The following is a 12,673-nucleotide window of genomic DNA, read 5'->3' on the forward strand; positions in this document are numbered from 1 at the left end:
TGATTGGAAAATTACCACTGAACCAGAAAAGGTGATTTTTGGTTATTTTTTTACAGATATCTGCTTTGAGGTTGAAATGGCTTCAACATTATTGTTGCTGTTATGTTGTACCAAAAAGCTTCGTAACACGAGTTAAAATGTTCTTTTTGGGTCGTCTTGTACTTTTTTTTAAATTACTTTGTGCAACTGGGAAAAATAAAGTTTGTACTTTATATTAAAAAATTAAGACTTTTTTTTAAAAAGAAGCTCGACTTGTTGGTGATTGAAAAAGAACAGCCACTTAAAAAAATCAGATTTGTAACTGAACATTCCTGTAAATTATCAATATGCTTGTCCGGCATTTGGGTGTCCATGTATAACTTTAACACATAACTCACTCCATTAATTCCTAACAAGTCAGAGAACCATCTATGGTGCAGTAAGATGTTAAAAAGAGCATTCTTGGAACAATAACACGTGCAAGCAAAGTTTCATCTTAACAAAGTTGCAAAGTAACACTACATAACTGTAACATAGACAAAGCAGCTTGCAGTAGGCAGCTAAATGATCCACTGACCAACCAAATCCAAATAAAATTCAAGGTGGTGGTCAAAAAAACAGCTGTGACGTTCAAATGATATTTGGTCAGATAAATTATTAGGAAGGGTTTAGGAGGATACGAACCAATCGTAGGCACCCACAATTGCCACCTCGGTTGTCATGAACAAGTTGGATGAAAAGATCTATTCTGTGCTGCATGATTCTGACTCTCAGTGCAATGTGGTTTACCTGACTAGGGTGATTGTACCATTGTATGATATGAGGTCGACTAAGGTGTCTTCTCTGAATCTTGAGAAGAGGATGTACAATTGGAACGTACAAAATTCTGGTGGGCTTAACAGTCACAATGAAGGGAGGATAGATCCTGTAGTTGGATATGTCGAGTACCAGGGTCACAGACTAGCAATACAGCATTGGTTATAGAGTTGAAGAGAAGTTACTTTATTGGAGGTAGTGCATCTGTGGAATGGTCGAGAAGGTGCTAGATTTTTATACATCAGGATTATTGGGAAGGAGCTGGAAAATATTATCGAGATAGCGGATTAATTATGATTAAATTTTGCGGCAGATCTTGCTTGAAGGGCAAATTGCCCACTTCTATTTTTCCTAGGTAGAAGAAGAAAAGAAATCTATACTCTACACAAATTGGTGAAGGAGCAATAACTATTGCAGTTAGAACTGACTTGTATTCTTTCCAAAATTGAATCTGGACCTTGGTTTATTCAGCTTTGTATGTTTTCCATATTTAAACAAATTATTTCTGACTACAAGAATATAATTATATCCCTCCCCTTAATGATCCCCCCCCCCAACCACCTAAAACAGTAATAATAAAACAAATAGTTGGATATTCTCAAATTATGTTAAGGGAAAAAAGGAAAAAACTAAGAGATGATGGATTGTACTAGGATAGGGCACAGGACACCAAAGATTTTATTAAACTATAATTACTCGTCTTGCAGAGGATTATCGTAGGTAGAATTAAACAATAGTGCCTACCTTGTGCAAATATGGCCCCAAATTTGCAGAAATGCATTTTTTCCTCAAATGTTTGTTTTCTAATGAAATATATTTTTGAAGTTGGTGAATTTTTGCCCGGTTCATAATACCTTTTAGTTCTTGTTATTGCTTTTTCTGTTCTATAAGTCTGCAAAGTATTATATTGAAGCTTCTTGTTGATTTTAAAAACCGACGCCTGTCTTTTGAATTTCTTATTTGCAAGTCTTTTTTCCAAATCTGTATTTCTTTTTCTAATTGTCTATTTCTTTTATGTATAGGAAGTAAAGCTTATTATTTGTCCTCTTAAATAAGCTTTCAGTGCATCCCAAATCACAAACTTATAATTTACTGAATTTAAACTTGCATCACAAAATAATTGAATTTATGCTCTTATAAAATCACAAAAGTCTGACCTTTACGGAACCTCCATTTATAAACCAATTTTTCTTTATCAGGCATTTCTATCTACATTAACAGCACTGAATGATTTGACAAAATTCTTGCTTTATACTCCACGTTAAATATTCTACCCTGAAGCTGTGCTGAAATCTATTCCAGAATACGAATCATGCCTGCTTGAATAAATGGAAGGGCCTCTTTCTGTAGGATGCATCTGCCTCTATATATCTATTAATTCAGGTCCTTCATTAGGTCAAAGTTGTCTTAGCTGCTTTACTTAACACTCCTCTTGCTGACTCATAATGGATCTAAACCAAAGTTAAAATGACCTACGTTCTTGTGTGCATTTGCCAAGTTAAGGAAGGTTCCCCGATCAAGCTTCTTAGCATCTGCATTTGGAGTATATAACTTTTAAGAGTGCATAATTCAGAAACTATTTCACAGTATATAGATGCGAACCTGCCTGCTGGATCTTTTTCAAAACATTGAATATCAATTGGAAGACTTTTATTGATTAATATTGCTACTCGCCTTAACTTTTAATTGAATGAAGAGGATACAACATGACCTATCCAATTTCAAATGTTCTTTTTTCTATAAAATGTGCTTCTTGTCGGAAAGCTCCATCTACTCCTATTTTTTTAATGTGTGCAAGAATTGTTTTTCATTTCCATTAATCCCATTTATATTAAAAGTTTATAGTTTTACTCATGTTTTTGTCACTACTTCCCCCACAAAGCTCCTCCACTTAACTCCACTACTCATCATCCATCATGCCCCAATGTGACCTTCCTGACAATCCAAAGATAGGAAAAAATACAGAAATATAAATAGACATCCAGAATATAGAACTACATAATAAAAATCCTCCCTGACTTGTATTGCCAATATCGGCAACACTTACCCTCCTTTTTGCTGATTGCCCCCTAAGTCATATATACACACATGAATTAGCAGTGGTTAGTACCCTCCTTCACCTCCACAACCCTCCAGAAATTTATCACATATTTTCTTTAAAATCAGACATTTCTGAAACAGATTAACTCCATATTCCAGTTTTTTATTAAATTCATTCTGAAAGTTAAATGCCATAATCAAACTTAAAGGTCTTCATCCAATCTGTAATATTGGCAAGCCTTGAACAAGTATCCAGAGAGCTCTCAAAGATTTTCAAGGTTGCAGGGTGCTTTGAAAATGAATGGTATCCTTTCTCCCATAAGGCCTTTCTCACAGGGCATGACTTCCGGCCCGACTTCCAGTTCCTTCTTCAGTGCCGTCATCCCATTCGTCTGGGTGCAGTGCACTTTGCAGGGCATCTCGGGGACAGCAAAAACACTATACTGGCTCCAGTCGTCACAGACCCTAATGTCCGTTGTTGCTTTTCTTCAACAAGTAAGCCAGCAGCAATTTTATCCTTTTTCCCCATGTTTGAGTAGATAGATTAGTTCAGAGGGCATTTAATGGAGTTTGTTTAACTAGTATATTACTTTTTCAATACTTGTTTAACTGAGTTCGAGGAGACTTGGGTTTTTTTGCATCCTAACCTCACGCCATCATGTGACATCCCCCCCCCCCCCCATCTGACGCACGAACTCTCAAATTAGCCAAGCACACTTGCCTCACTGTGACAATATGTATATTGGTCTCACACTGGCCTGACCAATTGCCACAATACCTAAAAAAAATTAGTGGAAGCGATTATTCTTAATCTTGAGGGACCACCGAGAAGTATATATATTTTGTCTTGCATTTAGAATAATTTTTGAGGTCTGAAAACTAGAAAAAAAGTTTATATTTAAAAAAAAACAGTTTATGTTTTAAAAATTTCAGCAAATAAAACAAATTAAAATTTCAAGGGAGAGTTGCTTCATTTTTTTAAAACCGGCCCTTAGGTTTTCTGATGTTTATTCCCTTCAGTTTTGTATTATTATTTTTTTTAGACATGCAGCATGGTAACAGGCCACTTTGGCCCACAAGTCCGTGCTGCCCAATTTACCCCCAATTAACTGACACCCCTAGTATGTTTTTGAACGGTGGGAAGAAACCGGAGCCACCGGAGAAAACCCACGCAGACTCAGGGAGAACATACAAACTCCTTACAGACTGCAGGATTTGAACTCCAGTCCGGTCCTGATTGCTGGCGCTGTAAAGGCATTGCGCTAACTGCTATGCCAACCGTGCCACCCCTATGAAGGTACAGTAATGATTTGTTGTCTTTTTGCCTATGCTAAACAGACTTTTGTTGAACAGGATTGTTGTATTGATTTTTAAATCTGCACCAAATTTACATCTGCATTTCCTGCCATTTAGCATGTGCAACAGAACAAACTTGCATCCATGTAAATTCCTTTCTCCTTCGCGAGTACAAATGAGAAATATTCATTTAAGACCAACCCATGCTCTTGCTCCACATGCAGATTGCTGCTTTGGTCACGAATGTACCCTACTCTTTCCCTAATTATTCTCTTTTTAATATACTGTATTTTCACACATATAGTGTGTACATGCATAGAGCACGCACATGCATATAACACACAGATAATCATAAATTGTGTAAAACTATATATTTTCATATAACATGCACACATAAACTGCACAGGTGTAGTATTCTAAATTTTGACTGACAAAAGTAATTTATTTAAATAGGACATGAGACAAAACACATACCAGTATCTATCTGCCACAATTAACACCCTATCACTTCCCTCCAGAGGTGCCAATCACCCATTATATAGATGATATCCTGCTGCAACACATTGACAAGCTTTGGAGAGGAATCAATTAAATAGATCAAAGACAGGCTTTAGAGTTGAGCTGGATCTTAATTCTAATGTTTCAAATCAGATAAACTTGATATGTTAATTTCCTCCCTCAGGGACGGGTCTGGGCAATTAACAGTGATAAGGTGTTATGCCCTAGGCCTAGCCAAAATATCCTCTTGATAGGAATACCATTGCATTCAATATGAAGAGATTCCCAAGATCAAAATTTCCCTTGCCCGCTATAAATTGTGCACGTTCTTTCATTGCTGCTATTGCATTCTCATGCTCGCTGTAATATTCCCACGCTTGCTATAAATTGCAAGTGCGTTGTTCCCATGCCGCTATAAATTGCTGGCACATTCTTTCAGTGCCACTTTTGTATTCCCATGCCCATTATAAACTGCTGGTTTGACTTTCCCACGCCATTATTGTGCGTATTCTTTCAACTTGTAAAAATATTCTCGTGTAGCACGCACATGCATTTAACATGCGGGGGGGGTGCCTGGTTTGTAAAATATTCATATAATGCATGTGTTACATGCATAAAGATACAATACATAAAAACCTTGGGATTTATCTTGATCATGTCTGCCAATTATATTTGTAACCAGTTTTTGTCCTCAAGTTCAAAGTACCTCCCTATATATTCTCCTTTCCTGAAGATCCTTCCTTTAATCAAACCCTTGACATTCAGCATTCCTTGGGCTTGCCTTTATCACCTTTCACTCTTACAGGAACACGGCCTTGAACTCACTATACCGCTTTCAAATCTACATCTTACAAGCAGGAGCTTTGCCTGCAAGTAGCTGCTCCGAGTCTACTTTTGCCAGATAATGTTTTGTGATTTTGAAGCGTAAAGATACATAACCGATGTTTCGGGATTGAGCCTTTCATCTAGGTATTAAAAAAATTGTGGTAGACGCCAGAACAAAACCGTGGGGGGGGTTAGGGTTAGGAAGAGGAGCACAGTCCCAAATGCAGGAGATAATAGGTGGGTAAGAGGGGGCACACCAGCAAGGAGGAGGAGTATGGGGGCTCCTCTTTGCTATATATCAAGGTGTCAAGCCATTCTTTATCTTTTCTATATAAAGTACACTGTTTGACCAACTGAGTTTCTCCAGCATTGTGTTTTTAACTTCAAATAGTGACTGCAGACTTCTGTGTTTTACTTATGATATTAAATTGGCCTTTCCTCCCCTCTTCCCCAATTCTGGACCTTAATTTCCAGACCACCCTCATCCCATTCTATAATTGTCTTAAAATGTATTGTCACCACCCCCAAAATGCCTACCAGCACTCCAACTACTTTCCTGACTTCATTAAGATTAGGTCCAGTACTGGCTCTTCTCTGTTAGGACTATACACATACCAGCTCAAAAGCACCACAGGTAAACTTCAAAGATTTCCCCCCCCCCTCTCTTAGTTAATTATACTAAAGTAATCCCAACTAATGGGGAAGTTGAAATCCCTTGCTACGATAACACAATTGTTCTTGCACTTCTTTCATTTGCCTACATGTCTACTAAATCTCTCACTGACTGTTTGGAGGTCTGTTGTGTACCACCCCAGCAAATTTCTAAGCTCTACCCAGATAGCCTCACTTGAAGAGCCTTCAAGGAGATCTTCTCACATTACAGTACTCTATTAATATCCTTAATATTGGAATGTGCTTTTTATCTTACACACATTCTCTAATGACACCTGAAGCTTTGTGTATTAAATGTTGAGTTCCTAATCATTGCCCTTCCAGCAACTTTTTCTGTGATTATTATAATATTGTTTTCATGTGTTAATCCTCACTGTTTAACAAAATGGATCCAATTTAACCAATTGTATTCACACGCCCATGTCTGATTTACCTACTGGTCTTGGATTCTCCTCTGCATTTGACTTTAACTCTCCCTCCTCTCTCCACTGCAATGGTCTCTTCCTGTTTCCTTGCCATATTACTTTAAACCCTCCCCAACAACACGAGCAAACCTCCTTTCTAGGATGTTGGACCAGTTTGGATTCAGGTGCAACCTATCCTGTTTGTACAGTTTTGTGTGGGAGGATGTAATTCTTTTTAATTATGTAATTAACCAAGGTGCACTACAACTGGCTATTGACCCTCTCCCTGAACCTGGCCTGAGGGAGATTCTTGCTATTCAAGAATCTCATTCCAGCCACAGAAACACCTACCTACTCTACTTGCAGCCAGAGGAACAGCCCCTTCAGCCTCCAATGTCTGTACTGAACATGATACCTGAATTAAATTAAATCCCATCAGCTTTTACATGATGCTTTATTCCTCACATATTCATGAATAGATCTACAAGTCCTTCTAAAGGCTTTTTTCCACCACCACCCCAGACAGCCCATTCCAGGCATCTCCCTTCAATATGGTTCTTCCTGCCCCCCCCCACCAGTCTCCCCTGCCTCACCTTAAATGCATATCCCCAGTATGTGACATTTTTACTGGGAGGATGATTCTGACTGAAACCCCAATCTATTCTCAGATTTTTCTAAACTGTCAGCTGCTCCAAAGAAAAAATTGCAAGTTCGTCTAACCTCTCCTTGCAACTCCTACCCTCTAATCCAGGCAACATCTTGGTAAATTGGTTTCCTTTCTCAAGCCTCCACATTATTCTCAGAGGTGACCAGAGTTGCACAAAATAATCCTAAAGGTTTGTATAGCTGCAACATAGCTTCCTTTGTGCTCATTGCCTTGATCAATGAAGGCATGCCATCCACCTTTAACACTCTATTTTCATGGTCACTTACAGATCCTTTTTGCAAATTAATGCCTTGATGAGTCCTGCCAAGTCTATCTGCACCTCAAACGTGCATCAGAGCTAGTTATGGTTGTTCCTCTTTTTCCTGGAAGGCCATTTAGCACCTTCTCCCATGGTTCCTACCCAACAGGGGACTTGTGCACCACCTGCATAAGTCTACTACGCCACCTGGTGGCTGACACATCCGTTTTCTGGAGTTCCAACAAGAAACTGTAAATCGGGGTCAAGTGCAATACATACCTTGACAAAGGATTTGGCCCAAAATGTTGGTTATCTTATTTTCCTGTGCAATATCTTTTTTTAAAAATTGCATTAAATGTATGTTAGGATATCATGTCCAATCATCTAGTAAATCTCCCAGGACAGCATCACAGAAATCCAAGTGTGCTGAATTAACCAACATATTTTGGGGATGTGGGAGGAAACCAGAGTATTTGGTCAAAACCCACATTGTCACAAGAAGAATGCACACACGCTCACCAAACTTGCGTCTCCAGAGGTTGGGATTGAACCTCGGACACTGCAGCATTCTGCCACCCAGTATGATATTGGACCTAGTTTTGCATTTCAAAACGACTAAAAATTGATACGTAGGCAATTTTAAATTTGGGATGGAACTGAAAGTGGTTCTCTTGAAGTTGTTGTTGAGTGGTTCCTGCAGGTAATTGTGTAAAAGCAAGTTGTATAATTATGAATGAAATATTAAATCTAGAAGATATGTTAAAACAATTGTAAGATGAAAAGCTTCATAAAAAAATTAATTGGACTTCAAAAATCAAAAATGCAGCATAGTTTTAGTTGTTAAATCGAATTTCAGTTATTCATCAATCCTTGTCTGTTTCATTTTGCTTCTGTTAAATGTAATTTCTTGTAATGGACCAGGTATCAAAACAGTTGAGTTTGATTTCAATCAGTGGCCTTTTTGTATGCTAAATTGCCTTGAGAGGAAACCAGAAAAATGTACATGCATATCTTAGTTTTTCCATTTTGGGCTCATGTTTGAAGAATGGCATTTCACCCTTTACTGAACAGGAAAATCAAGCAGCAGCTCGCTCAGAATAAAAGTTTTGTGTAATAGTCTTTGGATATTGTTGTTTACTTTAAGGAGTAGACAACAGATGACCACTGGCGCACCTCAGGGCCGTGTGCTCAGTCTGTTTCTGTTCATGCTGCTGACCCACAGCTACATCGCCAGATCCAACTCCACAGTATCATCGAGTTCGCTGATGACACAACAGCATTTGGGCCTCATCAGCAACCAACAAGGAGTCGCACGACAGAGAAGAGGTGGAAAATCTCGTGAAATGGTGCAAGAATAATGACCAGAGTCTCAATGCGCACATGACGAAGGAGGTGATCGTGGACTTCAGGAGGACGAGGAATGACCACCTCCTCCACTAAACATCAACAACTTTGTAGTAGAAAGAGTGGAGAGCACCAAGTTCCTTGGAGTTCATTTAACTAGTGATCTATTGAGGACACACAACATATCTTCATTTGTCTGGAACGCGCAACAGTGACTGCACTTCCTGAGAAGACTGCAGTGGGCAAGGCTATTGGCCACCATTATGTGCATCTTTTTTCAGAGCTCTATCGAGAGCGTCCTGGCCAGCTGAATCACAGTGTGATTCAGTTGTTGCAGTAAGAGTGACAGGATCACTGGAGTCTCCCTCCACCAACCCCTTCCCCCCCCCCCAAAAAAAATCTGTGATCTACTGGGATCATTGTGTGAAGAGGATGCGCAAAATCATCGAGGACCCCTTTCCACTATGCACACAACATCTTTCAGCTGCTCCTATCGGGGAAGAAATACAGGAGGATCAGAGCCAGCACCATCAAGATGAGGAACAGCAGCTTCCCACGGGCAGTGAGAATGCTGAATGACCAAAGGAACTGCTCACGCTAACCCTCCGAGACTATCATTTGTATTCAAAACTATTTATTTTGTATAAATTAAATACTTTTCCTGCATATGTTTTTTGTCTGTATGTGTGTTGTCTTGTGTGACTGCATATTTTGCACCGAGGACTGGAGATTGTACGTATAGTCAGATGACAATAAATTTGACTTTGATACTGGATATGAAGTAATATATCAAAAGGAATGAAGCCCACATAGAAATTGCCATTGACACTGAACCTGAGCAAGAACGAAAGTGATAATTTAGCTTCCCATGTGTACCGGAATATAATGAAAAGCTTGTGTGCCGTCCAGGGATTGTAAAATAACTGTGACTCTCTGGTGCCATTTTGGATTTACAATGTACAGAAAACATGGTAAAAGCAAAGATAATATTCTTTCATGAGCTACAGACAAATAGAAAAAGTTCATCCAAAAATAAAATAATTGGGGAATGGTGCTTAAAGTGAGAAATCGTTTGGAGATTTTTGAGCTGAAGTTCATCTGCAAATCTGTTGAGAGATTATTTCTGGGAAGAATGTATGCAAACATTCATTCAGTTTTTACGATTTCTTGAGTAACTTTGTAATTTGGTCTTTAGATAACTGTCAAAGAGCAAATTGCAAGTTGACAAGAATCTGCAGGATACACTGGTAAATAAGGCATTTTCTGGATATCATTGAGTTCTATAATGGATTTCCTTACTTGCTGTTTTGCCATCTGTAACTAGTCCATATTTGAAAATTGAATCATGAGTTCTAATATATGGGAAGGAAATCAGTGGCAATAATCAGGACCCACAATCTGCTTCCTAGAGTAGTGCTGCTTGAAATATCCTGAATTCACAGCTAGCCAGTAAAATAAGTTGAATTCTTTTGGTTTAGGAAGTGAACGGTGCTCTGATTTATTATAGATGACTTGTGTTGAATTTTTTTTTCCCTGAAAACTGTAGCACATAGAACCCATCTTCCTAAGATTTGGACTCCACTCTTAAGTTTAAACTTGGCTGATTTGGAAAATAATTCCTTTACCACACCAAATATTGGCAACTTTCCACAAGAACTGACAGCTCTATTTTTATCATCGAATACATCAGAAATAGCAACAAATGGCTTATGGCTTTATTTACATGCTTAACCTCGTCTTCTGACTTTTGAAATGCCATGCAATTGTCACCGGATACTCTATACTAAAATAATATTTCTGAATTGGAATTTCTGATTCAAAACCATAGATGTGTGGGTCTAACATTGAAAATTCAATACTGTATATAGAAATAAGAACTACTGTGGAATATCATTGGGTGTCACAAGCTGGAGGCTAAAATAGGCCTTTGGGAAAACGGGCAGATTTATTTTTGCTTATTGAGGGTAGGCGTGGCTTTCATTGCCTTATATTGAATTTATGACGAGATTATATTCACAGAACTGAGATTCAATAGCTTCCAAGTGAATGAATCACACTTAAATAAGTACATTGTCAGAAGTCAAACTTTCATGTGAGGAAAGACTCAAATGATTCTGGTAATGGAGTATGGTGGCCAACAGATGAAACCAGAGGAGGATCAGACCTTAATTAGTTTTCAACTTGGTCTTCTGATGGCAACCTGGTAGAGATCATGTCCAGTATATTGTACAACTAAATTGGTATGGTTTCAAAAGTGACACATCGTTCTATCTTCCAAGGAAAAGTCGAGATGAAATTGCCCCATCTGGGGTCTCTTATGATGTACTTTCCAGTTGATGGTTTGGAAGGTGAGGATTGGCTCATTTTTGTTCAACCAAAATATACAATTGCAGAATATTTGAATCTTTTTTAGCATCAAAATGAATTAGTACAACATATTATTCTTGAAAAGTCTTTAACGAAGTAATAAGAATTTCATAAAGTATTGTTAATACAATTCTGAAATGAATGTGTGCATTGAGTGATTAGGATAAATAAGAATAATTTCAGACATTTTAGGATGATAAAGGCATGGATTCATGTTGGAATCGCAAAAGGTAAACCTGCCAGTTGTGGGCATTGGAAATTAGAAATTCCAACCACCCCTCCCCACCCCCTGCATTTGGATCCATTGCTTCCTACCCCTGAGGCTGCAATCAGTAAAGATTCGTTACAGCACCTCCTCCATGATCATCCTCAACAGCAGGAGCCACAAGACTGTACACTCAGACCCCAGCTGCACTTGCTGCACACCCATGACTGCAATGGTCAACACTACTCCAACGCCATCGATAAATTTAAAGACGACACCATCTTCATAGGTAGGATCTCTTAACAATGACCATTTGGAGTACAGAAGGAACTAGCAGCTTGGTGGCAGGACAACTTCTCCCTCGATATCAAGACCAAGGAGCTAGTTACAAACTTTGGAAATGGACATATCACCCTCCCTGCTCTGCATCAACTATGATGAAGTAGAGAGAGCAAACAGCTTTAAGTTCCTGGGGTTAACATCTCTAGTGACTTGTCCTGGTCCTTCCGCAATGGCCAAGAAAGCATTATCAGTATTTTTGTTTGGATGCCTGCCTACATTTTGGTCATACCTTGATGAAGGACGCATTGGTTATGTATCTTTATCTTTGCTATATAAAGTGAGTTTCTCCAGCATTGTTTTTACCAGCATATCATTGCCTCTACTTCCTCAGGTTTGATATGTTACCTGAATCCATTAACTTCACAGATGCCCCATTGAAGGCATCTTGTCAGCCTGCTCCACTGTGTAGTTTCTGAACTGCTCGACATAAGACTGGGGGAAAACAAATCAGAGGTTTGTGAATGTGGCTCAGGCCATCGCACATAACCCCTCTCCTTCATTAACTCCATCTATAACCCCCACTGCTGCGAAAAGCAGTCAGAGTCCCGAACAAACCTCAAAATAGTCAAATGCCCTTGCTCTGTACCATGTGATCTCTGCACTTTTGGACTATGTCGTACTAGTTATACAAGGCTTAGATGTCTAGATACACTGCTTGCAAAACTAACTCTATCACTGCATTTTGGTACAGGTGACAGTGCTCATGAACTTGAAGCATTAACTCTAAACACATTTCTCCATGGATTTTGCCAGACCCAAATATTTCCACTCTTGTCCATTTTTGTCACATTTCTCACGCTTTTGCCCCAACAAAGCCTTGCACTCTAGTAACAAGACCATTTCTTTAGTTCTCCTACCTACTTGCATGATTGTAGCATGAGGATGTTACAGGGGTGGGTTTGCTACAAAGCCTTGGAGCGGCTTTGGAAAAGATGGATTGGTAGTCAAAATAAAACAGTGAACAGAATACCTTTATTCAG

General features: G+C 38.8%; 1 protein-coding gene across 8 annotated transcripts in view; it reads left to right on the plus strand.

Annotated features, from left to right (window-relative positions):
* znf652 (zinc finger protein 652) overlaps nucleotides 1–12,673 on the plus strand; it is a 59,730-nt gene that overhangs the window by 7,874 nt on the left and 39,183 nt on the right. Inside the window, exons 2-3 of one of the 8 annotated variants that reach the window (XM_069904776.1) lie at nucleotides 9,975–10,026; nucleotides 11,059–11,127. The exons of 6 other annotated variants lie outside the window; for them this stretch is intronic. In XM_069904776.1, the coding sequence (XP_069760877.1) occupies nucleotides 11,116–11,127 (12 nt within the window). In that variant the 5' untranslated portion in view covers nucleotides 9,975–10,026; nucleotides 11,059–11,115. The remainder of the gene's footprint in view (nucleotides 1–9,974; nucleotides 10,027–11,058; nucleotides 11,128–12,673) is intronic. One more of the 8 variants, XM_069904780.1, reaches the window with a different exon arrangement.

The sequence above is a fragment of the Narcine bancroftii genome, chromosome 12 (genome assembly GCF_036971445.1).
Source record: "Narcine bancroftii isolate sNarBan1 chromosome 12, sNarBan1.hap1, whole genome shotgun sequence".
NCBI lineage: Eukaryota > Metazoa > Chordata > Chondrichthyes > Torpediniformes > Narcinidae > Narcine > Narcine bancroftii.